The sequence below is a fragment of the Propithecus coquereli genome, unplaced genomic scaffold (assembly GCF_000956105.1).
Source record: "Propithecus coquereli isolate 6110/MARCELLA unplaced genomic scaffold, Pcoq_1.0 Scaffold134, whole genome shotgun sequence".
In the NCBI taxonomy this organism is placed as follows: domain Eukaryota; kingdom Metazoa; phylum Chordata; class Mammalia; order Primates; family Indriidae; genus Propithecus; species Propithecus coquereli.
The window spans coordinates 1,373,353-1,401,199 of record NW_012137636.1 but is presented as its reverse complement, the minus strand read 5'-3'; the positions used below and the strand labels follow the sequence as shown (position 1 = coordinate 1,401,199).

Below are 27,847 nucleotides of genomic sequence, written 5' to 3'. Positions count from 1 at the left end.
ACATTTATGTATCTCTTCTTTTCATTAAATATATATCTGTTTGGCAAAAATGTTAGACTCTTTTGTACAAAAACAAAGCAAAAAAAAAACAAACAAAAAAACTAACCCAAAACCCTTGCAAATTGTAAATACCTGTAATAATTACAATGATGTAAACTTGGATGTCTGACAGCGTGACCATCCTGTGGAGACGGTAACACCAAACCCTAGGATAGCAACAGCCTGTCACAGAGGCAGTCTATCAGAGATGGAGCGTGACTACTATTTCACCATTTGTGCTTTCAGCTAAGAGGCTGGGAGCGTGTGTGGAAATGAAGGCAGGTCTGGCCTGGGGCAGGGAGAGGAAATCCCAGACTAGCTAGCGAGGAGGGAAGGTTGGTGACGGTCACAGTGCAGATGCAGAGTGGGCGTGGAACCTGGGGACTGTGTGTCTGCGAGACCCAGTGCTGGCGAGGGCTACTATAAGGCAGCAGCAGCTGCTGCGGCTCTTGGAACAAAGAGGAACAGGGTGAGGCCAAGGCGGGGAGGGAGGAGGGAGGAGACTTGAATGCAGATCTCAATTCGAATGGAGCTAAAAGTGTGAGCTGACCCTAGAGAGAAGGGAAAGGAGGATGCTAGGCTGTTTCCTCCAGACACGGGCCTTGGGGCATTCCCTTGGGTCTGGCGGGCCCCTACTCTGGGAAGGAAGGACTGGGATAAGGGCTGGGATGACAGGGCTCCTTGGCTCTCTGACTGGCGGTGGGCTTTGCTCTTGTCCCACCAGCGGAGTGCAGCAATGGGAAGTGACCTAAAGCAGTGGAGCCTAGAAACAGAGTCAGGGAGGTGAGCAAGATGCCAGGGCAGGGCTGAGAGGTGCCAGGGCTAGAGGTGAGGCTGAAGGAGTGTCGACCCACAGCTTCCCTTCACCAAAGGAGGATTCCAAGGCGTGGGCGTGTTTTTATTCCTCTCTTCTGTTAGCTAGATTTTCCAGTTTTGGAGAAGGCGCGTCCAGCCCGGCCACTTCAGTTACAGTCATAGACGAAGTCATAGTTGCTGGGCTCCTTGGGGATGGGCGGAGGCGCATCTGGGATCTGGATGTTTTCCAGGTCCAGGAGGCGGAGCTTGATTTCCATGCTGAGCAGGGTGTCCAGGTCATTCCGAGTCAGCTCGCTCATCATGTCTTTCCCAAGCAGTGCATTCAGCCCATCTGTCCAGATACAGTACTGGCGGGAAGGGAGATGACAGCAATCATTATTGGTGACAATTACAGGAGAAGTAAAAATAGCTAACATTTAGTGAATACTAACCTGTGCTAAGTGCTTTGTCTACATCGTCATTTCCCAGCACCTCTATAAAGTTGACAATTCTGTTATCATCTACCCCTGTTTTACAGGTGAGGGAACTGAGGCACAGAGAAGTGAAGTAACTGGGTAGTAGGTGGAGTGGGTGTAATTTGAATCCTGGCAATTTGGCCCCCGGGCCTGCACTGTTCTCTGCAAGGAATGCCTCCTTCCGTAGCTGCTGAGGATTTGCGCTCTCCATGGCCACACAAGGTACTCCTCAGGGGATTCCAGTCACAACGCACAGATGTGCAGCACAGTGTACATTGCCTCAAAATCTGCAGGCAGAATCATCTCTTTGCCTGTTTGGGATCTACAGTCTTATCTCTAACATCCCACCAATGAGCCCACAACTTTAAGGTATTGGTGGAATCTTTCCCAACACTCCTGGACTCAGCAGGTCAAGCTTGCTTTTTTGCTGCTTCCACTTATGATTCCTAGTGTAGTAGCTAGTTTCTGCCTGTACCTGATTCACAGCACACACATGACAGCCCCATCCCACCCTGGAGTCAATGGTAGCCCCACTTTTGTTTTTCGACAAAAGGGCTAGGAAATAGCCTTCTGCAGTCCAACGTCTGACAGCCAAAATGGCTATAATTATTGGGTGATCTTAATGGGAGGGAGGCTGGCTGCCTGTCTGGGGACCTCGTCTGCCTAGGTCTCCAATTTCCCAGGGTTTCTCTCCACCACATCTCTGGCGCCTGATCCCTGGGACATCCCCTGTGTTGGAAAGCCCTTCAGAGTACCCAACTAGAAGTTTGGTTCTTCTCCTCTCATAAAATTAATCATAGCCTTTTGTACTATAAACTCCTGAGGGGTAGGGGAGAAACTGTGTCTTATTTACCTGAGGACTTGCCTTGCTCTTGTCAACTTCCCTCCCAGAGACTGGGTCCTGCCCTGACCTAGAAAGAGAATCGTGCTACCTGGTCAAAGAGCCAGCCTCTGCTGCCAGCACGGTAGAAAGCCGCCTGCGTTCTGGAGGCTGCGTTCCACTCACTTACTAGGCCGTCCCTAGTTTTCCACAGAACTCTGTGACAGCAATTGCTCTCCTCTTCTCACTGAACTGGGCTTCCTTCCAGCATGCACTCTACATTTCCTCCTCTGCTGGCCTCGCTGGGTCAAGTGGCAATGCTAGACCCTACTGAGCCTATCTTTTGCACTGTGGTTATTTGCACTGTATTCCAGAATATGATAGCAGATCTCAACACAAAAGTACCAAAAGTATATTGCAAGCACTATATAAATCTTTGGTCACTATGACGTGATGGAAATCTACCATGTGCACATCAGTGGTAGCACTTTTTAAGCCAAGGAGGTGCCCCGTGGATGTACTGTGAGATTCATGTCTGAGGAGGGCAGTATTCAATTGTAGGGTTTTGGTTCTGTTATTCCCTTGCCTGTGTGATCTCAACCAAAGCATTTAACCCATGTAACCATCAGGTTAGTGCTGAGGGATCTCAGGAAGCATTAGTGTCCTCATGAATACCTTAGCCAGATTCTGAACATGTCTAACGATCCATTTCTTCATAAATAACCTTGACAGAAATAGATACCTACTTCCTACCTTGGAGATTCTGACCTTATAGATCTGGGATGAAGAAACTTTATTTATAAAAACTTCCCAGATAGTTCTGATAAACATGCAGGTATGGGTACACCCCTGAACTCTGTACTCTCAAAGGCCCCCTCCAGCTTTGACACTGTTTCATGGTAAATTCCCCAGTCCTGGAGATTATTGCTCTTCATACAGAGCCTTCCCAGCCTTGTCTAGCTTCCTGGTACAGATGAATTTAACCCACAGGAACATTTCTATGGTGCTTTTCTTTTGAGAACAGCAGGCACAAAAAAATTTTATTAAGAGTGCAATCGACCAATAAATAAAAGCCCTGTAGTACTGGATTCAAGTTGGAACCAAGTATCAACTAATGATGTATTTTATCTCTAAAAAAATCATAACTCCTATCTGTATCCCCAAAAAGCCTTAAAAATAATGACCGACCAAGTAGTAATAAACACACCTTATGCCCAGATTCTGGTTACTAAATACCATTTCCTACTAAAAGTAACGAAGGCTCCATAGAGAAAAGGCAGGAAACATATAAGATGAACATGGAGCATCTTGTCATACCAGAATGCCAGAAAGTTACCAAGTCTTGCCAAAAAGTTATCATAGGAGTCATGTTGACAGAACTCAGAAGCCAGGCTGATGGTGTTTCTACTTGTCCCAGATAGGACAATTTAGACACTAATAATTACAACAATGGAAACATATTGAGACACAAATGTTTAAATGCATGACTTACTCAAACACCAGAAACACCTCACTGGTCTTCTTTGAAAGATGCTTATATTTTGAAAATTGGTAAAGTGAATCAAGTATTTATCCTGCCTATCATATATATATCATATAACTTTAGGGTAACCAAATAGTTGATGAGGCCAGTTTCTCTTTATATATCCCACTAATCTGTGAAGAAGGAATGATAGAATTGGGATATCAACCTTTTGGAACCTCTGATGGATCCCAGGATCCATCATGGGTGGCTGCTGACATCCAAGAAAGAGAGGCAAGAAGATACCACAAAAGCACAAGCCATTGCTGCTGTTAAAAATTGAGCCTGGACTTGATTAATCCTCTAACTATCAATTTATAAGAAATACAAGGGACATGGGACAGATGAATGTATGAAATGATTTTGCAGGTTGTGGTGGGCAGAATAATACCCGCCGTCCAAAGATGTCCAGAGTCTACTCCCCAGATGCTGGAATATAGCAGGTTCTGGGGCAAAGGAAATTAATGTTGCTATCAGCTGGCCTGAAAACGGAGACATCTTAGATTACCCAGGTGGGCACAATGTAATCACAAGGGTCCTTGAAAGTGAGAGAGGAAAACAGAAGAGGTGTCAGAATCAGAAATGTGGGAGGGAGATTTGACTACGGAGGAGGCTGGAGTGACAGGATGAGGGCTCAGTCTGCTCCTGTTGGGGACGGATGGGGGCCAAGGAATGGAGGAGGCCCCTAGACGTGGAAAGGGCAAGGAGTTAGATTCTTCCGTAGGTCCTCCGGAAAGGAACGCAGTCCTGTTGACACCTTGATTTTAGCCCAGTGAGACCCGCGTCTGACTTTTGACCACCAGAATTGTAAGATAACACATTTGTGTCATTTAAAACTAACACTGAGTTTGTGGTAGATTGTTACAGTAGCAAGAGTAAACTAATACACAGAGTTATAATCAGCACATATAGACTACTGGCAATGTTATAGGACTGACAACCTGTTTTTTTCAATAAATAAATTGCAAGGAGAAAAAGCACATACTAATGGTTGTGAGAGACAGAGAAAGAGAGGAACCTGTAGATTCAGAGAAACCTAAAGAAGATGTCAACCAGCTGCAATATATGGATCTTATTTGCATTCTGACTTGAACAAAAAATAGAAGGAGCAAAACGCAAATGAGATAATTGGAGAAATCTGGAAACATATTGCACATGATGGTATTAAAATCACCACATTATTAATTTATTTAGGTGTGATAATGGCATTGAAGTTATGCTTCAAAGTTGACTATTACTGAGAAATGCATATAGGATATTTACAAATAAAATGATATGATACCTGGATTTGCTTCAAAATAATTGCGGGTGGCAGCTGGGTGTGGGGGGAAGAGTGAGTGGGGGCATAGGTGAACCAGATTGGCCATGAGTTGACTGCAGAAGCTCAGTGAGGAAGGTGTGGGCTCAGTGCCTGCTCTATCCCTTCCTAGCTCCACACTGCAGGGGCTAAAGGAGGGGCTTCTGGAGCAAGACTTCCAGGGTTCACATCCCAGCTCCATGACTTACTACTTGTGTGACCTTGGACATGTTTCTTAACCTCTCTGTCCCTCATTTTCCTCTTTTATAAAATGAGGATAATATTAATTTGTTTCTCATAGAGTTATATAAGGATTAATGAGGTGAAATATATATATATAAATAACATATTTATATTTATGCATATAAATAAATAAATATGTGTGTGTGCGTGTGCATATGTGTGTGTATGTGTGTGTGTGTGTATATAGCATTTAATGGTGGCTGGGAGAGTAAACCAGGCTAGTTATAATTACAGTTGTAGTTGACCCTTGAACATCACGGGTTTGAACTGTGTGAGTCACTTACAGGTGGATTTTTTTCAATAAAAGTTATGCAGAGTGTGCCTGTCTCTCCTGCCTCCCCTTCCACCTCCTCCACCTCTTCTTCCTCTGCCACCCCTGAGACAGCAAGACCAACCCCTCCTCTTCCTCCTCATCCTCAGCCTACTTAACATGAAGACGACGAGGACAAAGATCTTTATGATGATCCACTTCCTCTTAATGAATAGTAAATATACTTTCTCTTCCTCATGATTTTCTTAATAACATTTTCTTTTCTCTAGCTTACTCAATTGTATAACAGTATAATATAACATATAGAATATGTGTTATCTACTGCTTATGCTATCTGTAGGTCAACAGCAGGCTATTAATAGCTGAGTTTTGGGGGAGTCAAAGGTTATATATGGGTTTTCAACTGCGGGGGTAGAGGGGTCAGTGCCCCAACCCTCGTGTTCTTCGAGGGTCAACTATGCTACGATTCTTTCTATTGTTGAGGTATTCAGTTCTGGGAGGCCTCTTTCCCCTCATTGATAAATGACACTATCTGTAATAGAACTTTCTATTTTATGGAGTGATTATGAAAATAAAATGAGGTAATAGCTAAGAAAGTGGTCTAAAGAAATTGAAAGTGTTCGCAAGCATGTGGCATTTTCCTCTTGGTCGTATCTATAAGAAGTGGCAGATATGAGTAATAATCTGGCATTCCCATGGCATTTATCCTTACCTGGAATTAATGTACACTGGGGAAAGCAGCCGTGTATACATTTAAATCACATCCAAAGTTCTATTACTTTAAGTGGTTTTCTACTCAGCTCTATACATCTTAAATATGGTGGTCTGTGCAGAACCACAATTTCATTTAAAAACAGAAACAGTAGGACACAGTATCTATTTTCAGAAAGATGAAGACAAAGTCTTACCCTTCAGCAAACTAAATGTCAAGTGACACAGAATTATATTTAAGCACCATTCTAAATGCAAGATTTGTGTCTAATCTTTTCTGTCTCTTTGGGATGTACAATTTTATTCAAAAGCTTCAAACCAGTGAAAACCAGATACTGAATAACTTCTAAATGAGCTACATGTCCTAGGGGAAATGGGGAACAACAGTCAGATTCTATTAAAATGTTCCCTTCCTTTCTAAAAGCTGTTTATGCAACCACATGCAAAACAAAAATTTCAATGGCATCATCTAAAAATAAGTTTCAAGCATGATGTTGGATTCCATTTTACAAAAGAAAGTTAAATCAACCATAACTGCTACTTTATCTTACAAATTCATTTTCCTAGACTTTTGCTAAATATTTTAAATATAGCTGACAGCGTGCTTCAAGAAGAGAAACAAATTATACATATAACGAGATGTCAAAAAGGAATAAAAACATCTTGAAAACAAAATCCTAACAGCAGAGACAGCCCTAAACCTCTCAAAATAGCTTAAAGAAACTTGGTAGAAGCCCTAATTCATCGGATGTTTTAAAGAATAGACTAGTTTATCTTGGAAAAATCTAGACCAAAAACTAAATATTCAATGGAAACCAAAATTATAACGAGGGCTCCTGCTTTCTCCGGATCAGCAATGATGCCTGTGCTGAGTTTGAGGCATTGTACATCTTTGTTCTTTACTGTGAACTCCAGATCAAGCTGCTAGGAAGTTCAACCTGTTGTAACTGGCAGTTTTTCAAGAGGTTTCTATCCTATTTCAAGTCAACAAGATGCCTCTTTGTTCATGATTTTTTTCAGGCAGGCCTTTCTTTAAAAAACGTGAAATTTCCTTCTTGCCAGTGTTTTTCCGGAGAAAATGCAACGTTCTCTCATACATGAACCCCACTGAGACCCTTACCTCATGCTTGTCAGGAGCGATGAAGTTCAGTTGGCAGTTTGAGTCGTACAAGATGGAGAAAGCAAGTTCAAGCACCTCCTACAAGAGATGAGAGAAAACACCACATTAGATTTGCAGTTACAAGTGGCTGCAGATGGCACGTGGAGTAGAGCCTACAGCCTGTCCTGACAGGAGAAGCGGCAAGAGGCTGCTGGGAGGAAGGGGACACGCTTTGCAAGGGTCCAGCATGATTCCTTCTCTCCATTCAGGGAAGGTCTGTGTGACCATCTCATTTAATCCTCACGATAGCACATGTAGCAACTGTTATCACTGCCCTTCATGGGGCAGGGCTTGGAGAGGTTCAATGAGTGTCCAAGGCTACTGCCCCAAAGCTGTGCTCTTCTTCTGTCTTCAGCATCTCCCTTCCAGGGAGACCATGAAAAACAGTAACCTCTCTCCTAATCAGCAACATTGAAGGCTGCTCTAATTTCTATCACCCCAAAACAGACCAGAGAGGTCCACAGAGGTATGAACTCCCATGATGTGGAAGCTACATTGGAGGTAAGGAGGTTTCAGGGTGAACCCAGCATCTTTACATCTGTCTGATTTTTCAGCTACTGTGGAGCAAAGGCTACACAAAGCCTAGAGTTTATTGCACAGAGGCTGCCGGGTACAAAGGAGAAGGATGGGCTCAAGAGACAGAACAGCTGAGCTCACACACTGGTGAGCACCTCCTGAGTGCAGACTGAGCCAGGCGCAAAGGACCCAGGACTAAGTGACACTCATTTCAGTGCAGCTGAATGACCTTGCCAAGGCACTCAGCATCATGTCTAATATGTACATTAAAATGTTTCTCCAGCTGTACGTGCTGTACTGGTGTCGGGTACGGTGATCATTCTGGTCTGAGCAGTCAGCAGAGGATGAGTCGTCAGCACATCTCAACTCCCTGATGGCTCCTAATCTGCAGGGGAAGGGCCAAGGGTCTCCACTCCAGTGCTCTGCACTGTTATCACATGCGTTACAGCTCATCTTCCTTCTCTGTGCCTTCGTTAGGCACCATTGATGACCCCCGTCTCCCCTGCTGTGATCTGGGAGCTGCACTGCTCAGTGATTGCCCATGAGGCATTCCTTCTTGGGAGCCAGATCTCTCTGCTTCATTCTCCGCCATAATATCTGTCGGAGGATATGTCTGTGGCCAGTAACTCACAGCAAGAATGCCCCAGAAAGAAGAGGGATGGCAAAAAGATGAGGCCAATACCTCTAGATATCAGAGTTTCAGTTGGATTAAAGAATTCTTCCACAGGAAACTCCGCAGACCCATGTTCTAACAGTTGGATGCTCCCAGCTCCCGGCACAGTCCCTCATCCAGCTCTGTCTGGCTCTCGAGTCTGTGTCTGCCCCACCTCCAGCTTCCCTCGCTAAGGGGGGCAGCTCCTGTTCTGAGCTACACCTACCAGTATCTCACATGCAAATGGACTCCTTACCCCGCCAGAAATAGACTCAAGTGGAGGAAAAAATGCTGAGTCACGGAATGGGAGCGATTCTACAAAAATACTCTCCTCATTTTTTATTCTTTTTCTTCCTTAGGCCTCCACTCAGGCCTGCCCAGTGCAGACAATAATGTAAAAAAGACCCAGAAGCTTGCAAGACAATGATTTTCCATTAAGTATGGCATCTGTTTCCATAACCATATCTCTTGGGTCTTTTAGTTTATAATTATAATGGTCATGGTTTTACCAGTGTTACTGTAAATTTACATCATTTTTTTAAATCACTAAGGCAATAAATACCAAGAACCAGGGATGTTACTCCAGGAGTTATTCCTAAAAAACATTCAAAAAGCAAGGAAAAGTTAAATATTATTATCTGTAAGAACATAATGAAAAACTAAATCTCTGCCCCCTTTGAGTATTAAAGACATCACGAATTAGCAACCAAGAGAAACATATTTGGTTAGCTATTCAGTAGGATAATTATGAAGATCTGAGGTTAAGTGAAGAAAAGTAGGAGAGATGAACACTACATACATACTGATCATAGTTACAAACAATGCCTACCTGTGGGCAGAGCCTGGAAGCCAGTATGTCAAATGAAAATAATTATGTTAAGGTGCTGGGATCACAGGTCATTATTTCTTCCTAAAACATTATTTTTCTTCAGTGAAATGTTATGCATTAATCTCATAAATTCATAAAAATTGTTCTCAGTTTAGGAACATTGACAAAAATGATGATTTCCTTACTCATCTTAGAGTCATTCATTAGGAAAACTCTCTGACTTACACTTAAGAGATTGGAGAGAAAGGAGAGGATGGACTTTGCTTTTGAACAACTAGTGAGGATCTTCCACGGCATGAGAGGCCCTTCGGAGGTGAGCAGGAAAGGAGAAATCCACCAAGGCCACTCTGGGCTGACTCTGGAGGACAACTGCCTCTGTGTTCAGGGACATCACATGACTGATTGTCCCCTCGCTGATGACAGCCAGTGTGAACGGCCCAGACACATGTTCTTGACTAGATGCTGAAGCCACTTAAGACCAGAGTGTCAGTGTGGTTATTGCTGTGACACTTTCTCTTTTGCACGGGGACAGAGAAAGAAGAAAACGGAAGGGCACGTGTGAGCCTTGGGCATTGCCCTTCTATGGCATATACCACTCAGGACAAGAACGGTATGAACTCTCATGACCTAGATTTCTCATAAACACAGGCAGGAAACAGGAAATTCGTGAGAATGTCAATTCCCACTTTAATTTCACCAAGGCTGCCTGGGAGGGGGTGGAAGGAATTAATTCTCTGAACCACATGCCTGAGTTTCAGGGTGCTTTCGCTTATAATGGGTTTTATTGACATCTCCGGCTTGCTGTCATTGAGTCACTAGTGAAGGTCAGCTCTTCAGCACTTGCAGCAGGGAGGCTGCAGAGCCAGGAGCGATGGCACCTCTCTGGCTAACACTCCAGAAGCTGCCACCTGTCCAAACTGTCCATGAGGGAGAGAGGCATTAGGTGGTTGTGGAGGAGACTGTCACAGATCTGTGCCTCCCAGGAGCTTCTTGCCTCCACACACCACAACACTCACTCAGACATCTAACGCTCTGGGGCTTTGCTGCTCACTACTGAAGGTCTTTTATTCCCTCTGGATTTAATTCAGTGAACAATTATATCTGGGAGCAGCTTATGGCCATCCTCTGTTCCACTGATGCTTACTTGCCACCTTGCCATGCGGAAGAAGGCTTGCATAGGCTGAGTTCTAGGGAACTGAACATCCCTCCATGTCCTGGGGCATCTGACTGCCCCTCCCCCACTCTCACACAACCCTCTGGCCCTGGGACCAGTGACAAGGCACGCCGAGGCAGGAGATGCTCAGAGAAGTGGTGCCTAGGTTTAGGGACTGCCTTCATCTGTGGGTCAAATGAGGGACTGACTGAATACAAGAGTAGGGTTTTAGGTAACATATTTTCAGCATATAGTGTTGGCTGCCAATCCTTACACTGTCTGGGAATAAGTTGCCACATCTGGCCATTTTGCTCAGCATTCACTTAACTATGCTGGTTCTCCATCTATCCAGGTCATCTTGGGGACAGAACATTTTGACGAAAGATGCAGGCTATAACTTGGCATGTGTGTGGCTGCTAAATGTGGTCCTAGAAACAGCAGTGGATTTCATAGCTATAGTGCACTGCTGCTCATCAATATATCTACGAACATAAATCAATATTTTAGAAGGCAAAACCACTCGTTCATGTAGTACATAACAGAGGAGATTGCCTTTTTCAGGCAGCTATAACTTTCTGGCCCCAATCTATCTTAGCAGCATTATCAGCTAGTAATTCCCCAGCCCATATTCTTCTCTCTGTCCCTATTTATCCTTTACTCGGAATTCAATGTCCCCAATCAGAGGATGCTTGTCACATGCGGAAAGGCCCTTGTGCACTTCCCCGCCAGCCAATTCCTTTTCAGAAGCTACATCGGATGTCATCTTCTCTGTGAGCCTTTCTCAACTCTCCCAGGCTCCCTCTGTGTTTAATTTTTTGGGGGCACAGACACATTGATTTGTAATTCGCACAAATCTTATCTACTGGACGCCCAGGGACAGGGGCCAGGTCATATTTATCTTTGGATTCCCAGCACCCGACACAGAGACGACGTTCGCTACATTTACTGAGTGAATGGATGATGAATGAAGGAAACCTGAATAAAGAGCTTTTTGGTCAAGACCAGCGTTTTCAAGCTGATTGAGGACATCAGCTTCTAGTAGAATATACTTCTTATTTCAGGCTTACGCATCACACTGGAAAAACTGAAGCTTGAATCTGGCCCATGGGAGGATGGAAGTTTCTCTGACACCAAATATACTCCCATCTGAAGTAGTGGGATCTCGTGAGATCTTCTTTCCGGTGACTACATGATGACTGTTTCACTAAAGCCCCAAAGCCAGTGAGATAAATACCAAGAATGCCCAACTTAAAACACACAGCCACAAATCTACTTATTTTATAAATTAGAGAGCTTGAATTTAGAATCCTGAATCCTTAAAAATCAAAGTCTTCCAACTGAATTTCCATCTACTCACGAGAATCCTTTTGAAGTTTCAGTCAGAAATTTTCTAATCTCTCTATGAAGAACCCAGCACTTCTTGTCTCCACAGAGATCTGCCTGTTGCATGGACCTCTGTTAGACATGCTAGACTCTAAACTCCAGGAGGACAGGGCCATGTCCACCCTGTTTACATTCCACGCCTAAGCTCACCCTGTCACAGGCAGTCCACGCTGACTGAGCGAATGACTGACTGTGTGAACGAATGCTCTGCAGTAGACACCTCAAGGGAAAGGACTAGTTCCCTTTCTCTTTTTATGCCCAGGCCCTGGGCAGTATCAGGCACATTAGCAGATATTGAGTGGGTGAGAGGACTGTGCGGTTACTAATCCTTTGCCATTAACAAAGCGTCTCCTTTATGGATGCTAATGTCTCAGTTTGCCTTGCTCAGCGGTTACGCCAACCAAGTGTCCTGTGGCACAAAATGTCGGAAGCTGCTCCCCACCAGCAAAGTGACTTGCTTGTTGCCCACCCACCACGCACTGACAGATCTCCTACAGATACATTTTGGTCAACTCTCCTTTTATGCTGCAGGTCTCCCATTTGCTACCCAAAAGTTCTAGACTTAGGGAGGAAGGGGCCTCTGGAGTACTGAAAAAGAGGTGTGTGGGTGGGGTTGTTGAGGAGGGAGAACTGTGATTTCCTGTTTGCCTTGGATGGTTTGCCAGATGACAGGTATATAAACATTATTGTAATAATACAAGTAAATTTCATGTATATGCAAATCAAAGAGCCAGGCTAGTGGAGATACTACCATTCTTATCCCTCAAGGTGGACTGGAAGAGCCCAGAGTGGCTACGATATCTGAGCCAGTGGATCCCAGGAAGTAGCCTTCATCTGTAGTCTTATTTATCTGTTTACAGCAGTGTGCTCCATCCATCCATCATCCATCCATCCATCATCTCCCCATCCACTCATCCATCATTATCCGTCCATCGTCATTCACCCACCCACTATCCCGCCACCCATCCCTCATCCATCTATCCATCATTGATCCATCCATCATCCATCCACCCACCCATCATACACCCATCTATTCATCCATCATCATCCATCCATCCCTCCATCCATCCATCATGCATCTATAATCCACTCATTCATCATCCATCATCATCCATCCATCAATTATCCATCCATCCATCCATGAGTCACCCACTCATATTTCCATTAACCATCCATCCATCATCCATCAACCCACCTACCATCCATCCATCCATCCATCAGCATCCATCAATCCATCCTCATCTATCTATTCCTCCATCCATCCAACATCCATCCATTTAATGTTTTATGATTGTCATGACAATAAGTAAACAAAAAAATGCTGCAAAAATTATTTACTTAGTTTGTTTTGTTAGTCTCCTTTAAGAAAAGAGGAGTCTGATATAAGAATATCCACATGTATCATATGTTCAAATGAGATCATCATCTTCAGACCTACTTTGATGACTTGTGTCTTCTCTCATTTTTTTCTCAGTCAGACTAGAAGTTTATCAATTTTATTAATCTTTTCAAGGAACCAGTTTTTAGTTTTGTTGTTTTTCTCTACTGTTTTTAGTTTCATTGATTGCTACTCTAATTTTTATTATTCCTTTTCTTCTGCTTGCCTAGGCTTAAATTGCTCTTCTTTCTTAGTGTCCTAAGCTGGAAACTTGATTGATTTTAGATCTTTCTTCCTTTGTAATACAGTCGTTTGATGCTATAAATTTCCCTCTAAGCACTGCCTTCACTGCATCCCATACATTTTGATAATTGAATTTTCATTTTATTTAGTTTAAAGCATTTTTAAATTTCTCTTGAGACTTCTTCTTGGAACTATGAGTTATTTAGAAGTGTGTTGTTAAATTTCCAAATATTTGAGGGATTTTCCAGCTATCTCACTGCTATTGATTTCTAGTTTAATTCCATTGTGATTTGAGAACATAGTTTGTATGATTGCTCTTCTTTTAAATTTTTTAAGATGTGTTTTATGGTCCAAAATGTGGTCTATATTGGTGAATGTCTCCTGAAAGCTTGAGAAGAATGTGTATTTTACTGCTGTCAGGTGGATTATTCTATTAATGTCAATTAGATCAAGTTGATTAATGGTTTGGTTTAAGTTATCAATATTCTTTTTGATTTTCTGCCTGCCTGATCTATTGATTACTCACAGAGGGATGCCGAAGTCTCCAAAATAATAATGGATTTGTCTGTTTCTCCTTTTGGTTCTATCAGTTTCATAACTCATGTACTTTGATGCCTTTGTATTAAGTTCAGACATGCTTAAGATTGTTATGTCTTCTTGGACACCTGACTCTTTGCAGTCCACGGTGATGCTTTGCCTGAAACTTCAGTTCTCTCTAATAGGTCCAAGAAAAGTTATTGATTTCCACTTTGCTCAGTGTTTACTTACTCTAAAGATGGGAGTGACAACTCTCAAGCTTTTTACATGTTGGGGCTCCACACTTATTTTATGTGATTCTCTCTGTCTCTGCTCAGCAAACTGGAGTCTTGGAAGGCTGCTTTGCTTCCAGGTCCACTCCTCCTGGTCTTCCCTGGGTTACAGACTACTGTTGCTGCCAATTTCCCCACATGGTTTTCTGCTCCCTCTGAGTGTTACAGAAGCATGGGACCTCCTCAGCTTGAGCTGAGCAGAGCCAGCGCTCTCAGATAGCAGAAGGAATACCTGACATGCCAAGCATATGGTAATCCCTGCTGGTATTGAAGAAAGTCTGTCCCGCAAGAGGCAAACCATGATAACTGGAGACCTAGCTGCTACAGTTAAAGATGCTCCTTTGGAATCCGCTGAGCTGTAGAATGAGCCTCCGCATATCACAGAGAACAGAGAAATGGAAACCCCTATGCGTGCTGTGTAACAGACAACCCACAGACTCTGGCCTCTTAGACATGTCCTGACATCGCTATGCTTGTCAAGTAAATGCATTACATGATGGTGCTGTGACGGGCTCAACAAAAAAGGGATTCCTATGGACTTGAAGTGAGTCGTAGTTACGTAACTTAAGAAGCAAAGACCTTGCAATCAGCCTCTGTGGCTGCATCCCGTCCCCTGCATTCCCGAACAGTACTTTCATAGTACTTTCATTTTCCCGTAACCATAGACAGGGCCATCCCGCAAAGACACAGATTCTCCTTTGTCTTGTAACATTTGAAATTATAGAGCAGGGACTATTTATTTTAACTCTGATTGATAAATAGGATGTGTATCATTTTGGTGTCCCTCTTAAATACTGATGCTGGAAATAAAAAAGCAGCCTACTAATCTATGTGTTATTTTGGGTACCAAAATGTCTGGAGCATCCAGATAAATCTGGAGACTTTTATTTACAGATGGCATATATCACAAGATGTCAGCAGGTATAACAAAGAATTGGCTCCCTGATGGCCCCTCTAAGTGCAAATACGTCCAGGGGGCAAAGGAAATTCTTCTTTCTTTTCAGATAATGCCCCTCCCATGCTCTCTGTAATGGGATGGTTGGTAAACTAGGAGGGAAGGTGCAAAGCGTTGCACTATGAAGCAACATAGGCTATTACACACCTCTGGGGAAATGCTCTCCTTTAAGCTGGATTTGAGATACTTCACGGCTGACTTTCCACGATGCTGAAGGATATTAGGCCTTTAAAGTTTTCTATGATTCTTTGAGTCAGCTGCTCTCTGCCTGTCCCAGGCTTCTTTGAGATCCCAGGGAGGATGTTAAGGGAATGATCACAGCAGGAGAAAATGAATGAGATTGGAGTAGAAGTTGGAGAAGGGAGAAATGAACATAAATGGGAGATTAGGAGAGGCCCAGAGCATGGATGGGGGTGAGTGGAGGAGGCTGGAGAGAGGACAGGGTGACAATAACCAGAGGGCAATTCCTAGGATTGGAAGTAGGAAGTGAGAGAGTGAAAGAGATGGTGGGCATTAGAAAAGTGGTCAGGGAGAGAAAGAATAAGGGTAAGAGATGCAAAAGGAAACAGGAAAGGCACGCTGAGTAAGAGATGTGCAACCACACACACACACACACAGCTATACAGGAGGGCTGGGCCGACTGCAGTCACTGACTGCATTGGGCAAATAGAGCTATTTTTCAATAATTTGGAAATCATACCTTGTTTTGTTTAAGGGCACCTTTCTCTTTCATATGAGGGCAGTCCTTTCCCGTCACCACGGCTTTGATATCTGCCACTGGCACTGCAATTCACAAAAGAAAATGAAAGTAACTATACCATGTGAAAGCTTGGATGTCAATAAAGAAGCAGGATTAAGCACTGAGTCTGCTACCACAGTTGCCATTCCCAGAAACTGCTGCAAAAAGAGCAGAGTGGTAAAAAGAGGAAAAGAAATCAAGCAGTGTCCCAGGACTAGAAACTAAGGTACATTTCTATATTCTGGTATAAAGTAACCCTGGGGAGAAAAAGCTTGCCTGTAAGAAGAGTTTGGTTCACTAAAACAAAGACCTAAAAAAAAACACCCAACATGGTAGTGTTTGAACTGATGGCATCAGAAATAACAGTGCTTGTAATAGTAACCGTGGTACTAAGACTGATATTGCAGAAAGCTTCTGCGTGCCAGGAACAATGCCAAGAGCTTTACATACATCAGTATCTCTTGCTACAGCATCTGCATCTATACAGTTTCTGAGTTTTGGATAATGAGGGAAAGAAGCCCTATCTCAAAAAATGTATCTGACTCCAAACAGTTCTGAACTCTCACTCTCCAAAATCTCTCTCTTTCCTCTCTCATTAATTCTTACAACAATTCTGTGAGGCAGGTTTTATTATCCCTATTTTACAGACAACAAAACTAAACTCAATTAAATAAAGGGAACATTACTTTCTGATCGGGGACTCTGAAAATAATGCAGTTAGACAAAATGATGTTATCTCTTGTCTTACTCAGAAGTTGGAGGAAGATAGGAAAAGATATGGCAAGGCGTGTGCATTTAAAACTTTTTAAATATCAACTGAGAGACAGAAGACAGTAGGATGGTTTGGAACCTTAATTTAAAACAGTGTAAAGTCATTGGTCCCTCTTTAATCCCTAAGCCTTCAGTCCCACAAGGGGTTGTGATTCAAGGAGCTCACACTGACTGGTATAGATTCCCAAAGGTGGGAATTTAGGATCTGTGGGAACTTGGTGTGCTCAATTCCTTAGACTCCCTTAATGATGAAGATAATGAGATATTTCATAGTTAAAGATAAAAATGATAGAATGTATAGAATATTAAAAAAACAGAACAGGAAGGCCCCCTAAAAACTAACATTTTCCAAGTACCTTAAAATAAATAAGAACTTCATCCAAATTTGTGGATACCCCTAGACTTTTCTCTCACCATAAGAAGAATGGGGTTGTGATGGGCCCTCTAGGAATCTCTGCAGGCTCCCCTGCCACCTGTCCTACTACATTTTGCAGCCTTGATTCTAGACCCTTTTGGCAGACATTTCTTGTGTTCACGAATGGCTGGCTTTCCTCTCCTGGGCACATGGAAAACTCCACCTCCCAGGAACCTTTGCAGTTAGACGGGGTCACATGACTAGTTTTGACCAATGAAATGTGAGAGGAAGTGCTTCCTTTCTAGACTGAGGCCTCCTCTATTCTGTCTTCCCCAGCTGCAGAAACTGAAGGAGCCACATGTTCCATTTCGATGGTGCAGCTGTGGGGTGGGAAAGCAGCCACTGGCCTGTGTTCCTGAGTGACTGTGCGGAGTAGTCCTTTGCCAACCTATGTAAGTCATGTAATATGAGTGAGAAATGAACTTTCATTGTGCTAAGCCACTGAGATTTGGGGGTTGTTTGTTCCTGCAGTATGGAGCAATGCAATCTCTTGTGGCTGATATAACCCCCTACCTCAGATACATTTTCTGCTTCTCTTCCTGGTCCGCTTTACATTGGCATCTTCCTATAGGTCCCTATGATTCCTGAACCCACCTTTGACCATGAACACTGACCAGTTTTCCTGCAATCCATTTTCATAAGCAAGGGTCAGCCTTGTTCCCCTCAGTGGCTGATCTGGAGGTCTAATCACTACCCTAGGAGGGGACGTTTGGACACACTGGGAAGTTGGTTAACTTTTCAGTGGAAAATCCATCATTGAAGTGAATGTGTGATATAATTAGCAAATCCATTCAAGAAAAACCTCAAGCCTCAAATAGAGTTTGAGTCACAAGTACCTTGTAGAAAGTCTTGTGTCATAATATAACATGGTCAGTGACCTAGAGTGTCCACAATCTACGAGCAGTAAGTTATCCCTTTGGCTTTAAAAACTCATCATATGGAATGGGACAAAAGGAACACCAAAGTCTGTCATGGGGCAGTCTTCAGAATCTCCAATGGAAAGCTTCAGAAAGGGCACTTTCCCACTGGGTTTTGTGGCAGTACATATTTTATGTTTTTTATATGCATTGTCCCCTGTCCCAGAGATAAGCTGCTGTATCATCACTCATAAGATGAAGACTAAAAGGAAAACACAAAATTCTAAAAATACAGTGTAGCTTTTAAAGGTTGGTTTTTGCATAGTTTGTCTTTAGCTGCACCAGAAAATTGGGCATGGAAAGGCTCAAATGCTGTCCTCTCTATTCTCAGGAGCAGAGACAGAGGGGTCACATGCATATGTCCTGAATCACACTCTAAGGAGGCAGCAGGGGCTTCCTGTTGACTTAGAAGCCAGACTAGCATTTGGATAAGGCCTTTTTGTGTGGAGGAAGATAAAGAAGTGTGGTCCAGAGATGTGAGAACCAGGAGAGTCCCTGGTGGAAACACCCACACTTACCCCCTAAGGCATGGCCTCATTTCTTTCAATGCTTTTTTCAGTTTGGACTGGATTGAGATAATTTTAATTCAACACTCCCATTTTACAGATGGGGAGACTGAGGCCTAAAGAGAGGAAATCAATTATGCAATGTCACACAGCTAGGGGGGTGGAGCTGAGTTTAGTGCTCTTTCTTCTACTCCATGCACCCTTGCTAGGCCATGATTTCTCTCTATGCTTGGAATGTGCTGGCACCCCAAATCATTCTGAGCACAGCCCCAGATGTAGTTATCATGATTTAAAACAAAAATGCACTGAATAAGTAAATGAGGCCACAATGATGAAAATAGTTTCAGCCTTCACCATTGGGAGCCACACTGAGGCAGAAACCATCTCCAGGAAGTAGCTAGTAAGTCGTGAGCACTTGCTGTGTGCACAGCTCTACAGTAGAAGCCACTGTTGAGATTTGAAGAAGGGACAGGCTGATCCCAGGACAGGTGAGTGAAGAATCTGGTCTCGCTAATCTGGTAGGTCAGCCATGTAGCATAGAGTGGTGGGAAGGGCTGTGTCTTTGGAATCAGAGAGCTGGGGTTTGAATTCTAGAATTAACTACTGGCTCTACCACTTTGGACTTAAGTTGTCAGAGCCTCAGCTTCCATGCCTGCAGTGTGAAACTATAACATTGTCTATCTCAAAGGATTGCTCTGAGAATTAACTCCTAACACTGGAGCCAAGCTCATTGTTGGCTTTTAATCTAGGCAGTGTAGATAGAGTTGTGGGTGACAATCTGGGCCATGGAATTAGATGGCTGCATTCCGATCTTTGCTCTTTTTACTAACCCTGTGACTTTGAACAAGTTACTTAGTCATTCTGTACCTCAGTTTCCTTATCTGTAAAGTAAGGACAATAATATCTACCTCTTCGGGTTGCTGGGAGAATAAGCTCTTAGCACTGTGCATGGCATACAGTAAGCACTCAATAAATGTCATTTGTAATTATTTTTGTTACCAATAATCAAAGTTAATTCTCTCTGTAGCTGGAGGGACCTGAATTCTTCACTATGCTTCAGTGACCCAAATCGCTCACTGTGCCTCACTGTGTGGCCACTGTTCTGCACTGTGCCAGGCTTAGTCTCCTCCTGGGAAGGGGTGGGCTTCCTTCCAGGTCCCGCTGGCATGCCGGTGAGGCTCGCAGCCCACATTCTTCCAAAGGGAGGCAGTAGGGTGCCTACCCAGGGCACTGCTGGGAAGCACCAGAGTCCAGTGTTTAGTCGGGGTGATAACCCGTGAACCTGGCGGGAGGGATGTGGGGCGAGAGGGGATGTAAGGATATGTGGACTTTGAAGGGTCAGAGTTCCTGACAATAGAAGGGAAATGAGAAGAGAGATTTCCTAAACGTTTTGGGAAGAAAACAGCTAAGGAGAGGCCCTCAGTGTTCACTCACAATAGCGGAATTATGATGATTTCCTTGCACTATTTGATTTATCAATATCTCACTGTTCAGCATTGAGCAACTGAAGGTGGAAGGCAGTCTTGCCCTTGGTCTCAAGAGACAGCAATTGTATGCGGCAAGAGCAATGGCACTTAGCGTTAATTAAAAAGAAGTCTCATTTTTCCAGTGGTATAAGGTCTCTGACTTTTAAAGGCTCCAATATGGTGGCTATTTTGCTGTAGGCAGAATGTGGAATTGAAATTAAATGCAAACCAGGTGGCAGGTCTGAAGCAGCAAACTTCAGTTTCCCAGGCCAGGGCCTTCTGTCTCCAGCACAGTATAGCTTCACTTTACTCCATTACATGATATACCCGCTCCTCTGGCACACATGTGCAGACGGGTACAATCTCACCAACACACGCACACACACACACACACACCTGCACAAGTATGCATTCTTGGCTCATCTTCCAATGGAGAAACTGTTATGGAGCATCTCTTTGGAACTTCACATTATTAGGTTTCAAAGGCCACAGAGGAAAGGGGTGGACAAGAGTTTTGAAGGCACCATCAGAAGAGATTGCTGCAACTCTCTTCCAGAACCAGCATCCCTTTGTGGCCACTGCCAAAAGCTGCATGGAGATTTGCAACTCTGGCCTGATTCTCCTGCAACCACCCTGGCAAGCTGGCTCTCCCCTTGCATCAGCACTCCTGGTTCCTGGCTAGCCATTTTCAACCTGGGGTCTTGGAGGTAAGGCCCTTAGTAGGGTTGGGGGGCATCAGCTCGTGGGCAAGCCCAGGAACTGCCCCTACGCAAGGCTCCAGTGCTACCACGCCCTTGAGCCTTCTCTAGGAGCAGGGCTAGCAATTTCCTAGGCAACTGGCCAGCTAGCATGGGGACGCTGTGCTCGTGCCTGGCAAACCCACCTGCCAAATGCCTATCTTTGGGTTGAGAAGTGGATTACATCTTTATAAACATGGGGATAAATAATAGCCCAGTGAGTAGGGTGCTGATTCACTGCGCCTCATGGGGAAGGAATGAGCCAAGCTGTTGTTAGTTCTGTCCTGACCACTTTCCCTCTCTTGGCCGGGCTGAGAAGGGGCTGCAGCGGATCTCCTACAGAGCTGCTGGTTGCTTCAACCACAGTAACCTCTAACTCTTTTCATTTAACAGCTGCAGAGCAGTGATTCCACATCATTGGCCCTGGTCAGTTCCTAGTTCACGGGGGAGTGTTCACCAGTGAGTTTTCACTAGTTAATTGAAAATGCAGGAAAATGAGGACACTGGTGTGGGTTTTCATAGAGCTAATTTAATTCAGCAGAAGGGAGGTCCTTTATTCCAAGATTAGGTCCTTCTTACCATGTGTGTGTGTGTGTGTGTGTGTGTGTGTGTGTGTGTGTGTGATCAAGAGCTCTTTCTTTTATGAAATAACTGTGATATTAAATTTTAGTTAGACTTTATTTTTTAACAGTCTTTTTTTCTTTTTTTTGCAAAAATTAAAAGTTGGCAACACACAATCAATCATTTCCAAAAATACTTATTGGTGAAAACCACATTTGGGGCAATCATTATGTGGAGTGTGCAATAATATCTAGCTTAGCTGCTCTCAAACTTGCATGCACATCAGAATCGCCGGGAGGGTCTGTTAAAACACAGACTGCCAGTCACCACTCCCAGGGTTTTTGATTCAGCAGGGCTGGGGGTAGGGCCTGAGAATCTGCATTTCTAGTAAGTTCCCAGGTGATACTGCAGCTGACGGTCTGGGGTCCGCACTTAGAGAACCACTGGACTAGCCTGTCCGTGCTGGGGTGGGGAGGCTTTCTGAACTCTGGAGGGAGGGTCTTCATCTACAGGCAGAGGCCCAGGAGCCCCCAGGGTAGGGATGCACAGAACTGTGCCAGCCTCTCTGCTGCAGTGGATTGCAGATTTCTTTCTCCCCTAGTCAGGGAGCCAATAATGTGGGCTGGGCAGGCAGTTCTCCTAGCAAAGGAGATGAGATTGCTTTCTGAACTAAATGACACTACAAAGACCAGATTGTCCCATTTTTAAGCAGGAGGAAGAGAGAATGTTCCAGGCTGTCTGCCTGAGATGTCAGCACAGAGTCTGAAAGTGTCAGGAAATTTCCCACTCATGGTTTATTTTGATGGCTGTGAGCGCAAAGGAAGGCAGTCCAGGTCTGACTTCCATGGGCCTGGGGTGACAGGAGGGGAGGCGTGAGACTCAAGGTAAGGACTCCATCTGGGACACACTTAACACTGCAGGGTCAAGGTGACTTTTAAAAGTTATTTAAAAGTGTTCTGAATATTTTCTCCCTTTGATTTCTCTACGTGAGTTATCTTCTGACTCTGTGTTCACTTTATCTCATTTCTCTTCCAAATTAATTGTATATTTCAATGTTTCAATGCTTCTATAATACTTTGTTTAATTTGTGCACTTAACACTGTCAAAAAACCTGGTACCTGGTTTTGTGTTGGGCTAAAAGAATCCTGCACATTACTGCCACCTCAAAAGCATGCATGCTAAGACAGACAACATGCAGAAGAAGCAAATAAATATACATAATATATATTTGGAGTAATACTTAGCAAACAGTAGAGCGTAACTGATCATAAATTTTTAAAGTGTCCAAGTTACTTCTCTGAAGTAAGTTGGAAAGCTAGACATTTCTGGATCTGCCATTAACTCTGTGTTAGAATTATGGGATACACTAAACTGTATGAATCAATGTGGTAGGGTCAAGTATGTGAGTTCTATGAAATTACTTTGGGTCATCAGAAAAAGACAATTGACAGAAACAGGTTTATGTTGTTTTTGTTCCTTGAAAAAGTACCTGGATAAGTAATGTAAGAAGTAGACGTTTGAACCTCAAGTTTATGTCTTTTAGGAAAGACACCTAAGCATCCCCTTCATGTTCTTCCCTGTTCAGTCCCAAACCCCAAATCCATCAAGTTCTTGTACCTGATGAAAATAACAAACACCCACCATTCAGGCCTCCTACCCGGACGCTCCACTTACGTTTGTCCTGCAAGGAATCATGGGGCACTTCTCCCTGAGGACTTTCTTCCAAGTCTCCATAGTGTAGGACCTTGTGATTTGGCGAAAGCCGACAATACCAAAACTTGTCTGAGGGAAAAAAACAAGTTTACAGGGTAAGTGATTCTGGTTTCCAAAAATATCAGCACGGTTATTTCCTAATACTCTTGCCTGGAGGAACAAGCAACTCATTGTATAATATTTTAAGCCTTGAGGAAGAATGAATGCTAGGCCCCTGGGCAGTAAGCCCCTTTTTGATTTTGATATTTAGGTATCACCTGTCCTGCTTGGTATACATTTCGTAATCATCAGGAAAGTCATCAAATCCTTCAAGCTCAGTGGCAATAGATCTTATGAGGTGGTGGTTTTCAGAGGGTATCGGATTAGTATCTATAACCAGCATGGGGACTATTCCTTATTCACTCAAGCCTGACAAAAGAGGGAGATGTAGAAAAAACAGCTTTCTTGGAAATTTTCTGCTTCCGCCTTCCTCTCTGAGATTCTAGACTGTGAGAAGGTTGTGTACAAGGCCGTATTTCAGTTGACACCACAAACCCCTAGCTCTGAGGCTAACACACAAATTAACGAATGAATTGTCAGGACACTAGTGATACACAAAGGGGTGGGATTCGTGAGGAAATAATCTAAACAACACAGGGATTTATCCAAAGTCTGAGGATATTCACAATCATTCTCCTCTCCAATTCCTAGAATTTAGTTCTCTGAACAGGTATGACCAGGGCCTTAGAATCATTCTTATAAATAACTCCCTCAACTTTACCCCCTCGGGCTCCCAAATGTAATAAGAAATTTTGAATAAGTCTATGAGGCAGGGAGAAAGAGGCAAAGAGAACTGTTTATGGATAAGGAACTAGAATGGTGATAGTAATGTCTGTGTAGCTCTCAAGGCTCTGCTTCGATGCTGCCCCTTCCAGGAAGCACTCTTTGATCACCACAGCTGAAGGGTCTCTCCCCGTCCTCTGAGTTGCTCCACCATCTTCTTTGCACCACTAAGATGGCTTGGACTGATGTGATTGGTGCCCATAAGTTTACCACCTTAATATTCCCCATTACAGACCCTAGGTAAGCAGCTTGCCCTAGGGGATGTATTGTGAACAATTACTATTGACAGAAGAAGAAGGCTCCAGCCCTGACAGTGTGGAAAAGGCAGGGTCTTTCTGATGACAGCTACTGTTCTCATAATTGCAATGTTCCAAGCCCTTGGCACAGTGCCTGACACATACAAGCTGCCCACTTGGTGCCGGCTAAGTTGATAAATGAAGACCCAAGGGGACTTGGTCAAAATGCCTAAAGCACAAAGCATCTAACACCTATAATCCTTTTTTTTCCCTTACCATTATGCAGCTGGTACACTCTGTGACCTCGGCCAAGTCACCTCATTACTATGCCTGAAACACACATTGTTTTGAAACCAGCCTCACCAAAAAGCTCTCCATTACATTTTAAGAAAAGTGATTTTCTGTCTCAAATTTCTTTTGGCGCAAAATCACATTTTAACTATATGATTCTTTTGTTAGAAAAGGAGTTTTAAGAATGAAAGTAAAAGCCACACAGTGAACAAAGAAAAGGCCCAAACTTGATCCACAAAAGGCACGTATCTCTGGTTTCCTGTCTTCCTCGTTGCTAGATAGGGTTTGAGAGTTCTTGCGTGTAGTCAGAACACGGCAATCCATGTATTTAAAGGGATCTGAACATCAGCGGAAAAATTTGAGACGGAAAAAAAAGAGTAACTGAATAGCTATGAAAACATCTTGACTGGCTAAATTTTCAAAATTATGTTATATATACACATCAAATGTGGATCCTTTTTCTGGGAGAGAATTTCAAAGGGAGAAAACACACTTAATGCCTGAGTAATTCACAGCCATTTTAATTAGGCAAATGTGTGATTATCGGTTTTCCACGAGGAGAACACATTTGGGAATTTGACTTGTAGCTCGCAATAGGAATTGTGAATTCCAGAGGAGGAGGCCATGCTTTTTGAGCATCGACAGTGCTCTTGGGACCTGGCCTGGCAGGCTATGGGGGCTCTTCCTCCCCACAAGGTCCTGTCAGCTGATCTACATGGCTGTGATGACCATAAAGCCAGCTGGAGAAATTTCTATAATGCTTTCCTTCCCCTGCTGCCTCTGAGGTGAGATTTCTGGTTAAGTGAGTGGCTGAAGGGTAACAGAGGCTGGGAAGGAAGTCACTGAGATGTGCTGGGCTTATTCTGAGTAAGATCTTAGCCTGCACTTTACAGGAATCTTTTACTTCTCAAGCTGGGGTAAGCTCCAGGGTTTTGCAGTGATAATTAAAGCCAAAGAGTCAATATGGCACACTCAAAGAAGATCAATTATACTCAACAGATTTTCAGGAGAAAGATTAAGAAATTTAACTGGTATACAGTAGAATACAAACAGATATATCGTGGAGTAATAAGGCACACAACTTAATATTCATGTGTAAGATATATTGATTTGTAAGACTTCAAAAAATCTGCTGCTATACTTTCAGGATAAATTTGTTTATCCAATGAATATTTGCAGAGCATCTGCACTGCACACAGCACTTTACCAAGTGTAGCAAAAAATCATTAGCATGGAAGGCTGACATGAGGGACAGAGCCAAGGCGCTCAAGGACAAGGAGTTCCCTCAGCTAAGAGAAAGATGATATTCCGGGGCTGGGAAGCAGGGACAGGACAAATCAGCAACTCTGGCTATACTGTAGGGAAAACTAAGAAGAAGGAAGGTCTTTCGTGCAACATATTCTTACCCTCAGAAACTAACAGAGAACTGTGGCTATTTACCAGGGTTCTAGGGCAAAACAACCATCTTCCTTGCAAAGTTGCCATCGATGTTTGTTTACAAGAAACCCAAAACAGAGTTACTGGAACTCTGCCATAACAATGTCTGGTGTGTCGCTGCAGGAATTTCCTCCTTTCAGAACCTTAAATTTCTTTGACTTACGTGACGCCCTGCCCTGGTTTTCCTCCTACCTCTGGCTAATTCTTCTCTTATCCTACACAAGTTCCTCTTCCTCTGTCTACAACTAACATGGTAAAGAGCAGAACGATCCGCACATCGCTGATGTGAGAGATGCATTCAGCTCCTGACCGTCCAATAGGAGGTTGGATGACGCATGTGACAAATGGATGACACAATATTGGGAACAGGGTCTGAAAAGGCTGAGAAACTTGCCTTGACTCACAACTAAAGGGGGAGATTCTCAGCCTGGATCTTTCTCAGGGTAAAAGCTGAGGATGTCCTCCCTAGCTTTGGAAGGTGTAGAGGTCTTGTCCGTCTTGAAGGGAGAGCTGCTGTACCGGAGGGCAGAGCTGCCAGCTCCAACCAGCACGGCACACAGACATGTCTGTCGGGTGAGACAGTTTCACTGTCAGCCACCAGCAGTAGCTTGACTTGCAGTTTCTTTTATGGTAAGAAAAATGTGTATTTTCCTTTCAAAACCCAGCATGATGTTACTAGTTCTTCAATCCCTCTGGGCAATGAAAGAGTGAATTGTGTCACTAAAAGCAATTAGCAGGAAGCAGTGAGAACATTATCAAAGATTGTTTACTAGCATTTAGGAGAAAATAAGACTTAATATGGAAGTTCTCCAGTCAATTACAAATGAGAGTATGTTAATAGCCATCTCTTCATCCCCAAACTCAAAAACTGAAAATATGGAGATCCTTCCTTCCTTCCCTCCCTCCCTCCCTCCCTCTCTCCCTCCCTCCCTCTGTGTGTATATGTGTGTGTGTGTGTGTGTGTGTGAAGGATCAGAGGAAAAAGCTGGTTTCAGAGCTCAGAAGCCTGGTAAGAAGGGTTGATTAAAGCTATTTCCAGTGTCACATAGATTATTACGGAGTTAACAACCACTGACAAGTGTAATTTTTGCAGTGCTCTATCCAACAGAATTTCCCACAATGACGGAACTTCTCTATATCTGCTTTATTCGATAGTAAGAAAACAAATCTTAAATTTTCTTTCATTTTAATTAATTTAAACAGCCACAGGTAACTATATTGGAGAGTGCAGTTCACTGTCTGTCTTTATCATCCAGGCTGAAGACAAGTTTGGGGCTGGCCACAAGGTCTTTGGGGGAGAGCGGCAAGCTGAATAATAGCTACCGTTGGTGAGTGTGAGATGCTGGTCAGTTCAGTGAGGCACAAGGCACAGCAAGAACTAAGTCCCTGTCGACTCTGCTGTGGAAGTAGGGGACAATTTCGTTTTGGGTGCGGAGCCCACGGTTGGCAGGTGGCTGCTGACACAGAGGGCCCCGAGAGCCCTGTGTTAGGGAGGCAGGGCAGTCTTTTCTCAAGGACATCTTTAGAGCATCTCCATTACAATTTTGGATTTTTCCTGGGTTAACCTAAAATGGGCCTAGTGTGTTCAGGAGAAGGTCCACTTCCTGCTTAAGGTCGAAACTTTCCAAGTCGTAAAACAAGAGGGACCCAGAAATATGTTTAAAGGGAAATGTCACCTTCCAGGTGATGAGATCCAACATTTCTTTTTTTGTACAGTAAAGGGAAACGACGACTATAGATACAGATGAAGGTCATTCTGCTTTTCAAATCTTCCTCATTTGACTGGGCTTTCTTCAAGACCAGAGACTCGTGTTTTGACAGAATTCTGTCTCCCTGGGCACAGCTGTTCACAGCACAGGACTCCAGAGCCCCTGCATACTTTTTTTTTTTTTTTTAATTTCAGAATATTACGGGTATACAGACATTTAGGTTACATATATCCATACTTTTAAAGATGATTTGGCCTAACAGATGCCTTGGAGTCA

General features: G+C 43.5%; 1 protein-coding gene across 1 annotated transcript in view; it reads right to left on the bottom strand.

Annotated features, from left to right (window-relative positions):
• Positions 1 to 258: 258 nt before the first annotated feature.
• The window catches only part of LOC105805827 (engulfment and cell motility protein 1-like), a 38,585-nt gene continuing 10,996 nt past the window's right edge, over positions 259 to 27,847 (bottom strand). Inside the window, exons 3-6 of the mRNA XM_012638781.1 lie at positions 23,038 to 23,145; positions 15,952 to 16,034; positions 7,295 to 7,372; positions 259 to 1,202 (exon numbers count right to left, since the gene is read on the bottom strand). Coding sequence (XP_012494235.1) covers positions 1,002 to 1,202; positions 7,295 to 7,372; positions 15,952 to 16,034; positions 23,038 to 23,145 — 470 coding nt within the window. The 3' untranslated portion in view covers positions 259 to 1,001. The remainder of the gene's footprint in view (positions 1,203 to 7,294; positions 7,373 to 15,951; positions 16,035 to 23,037; positions 23,146 to 27,847) is intronic.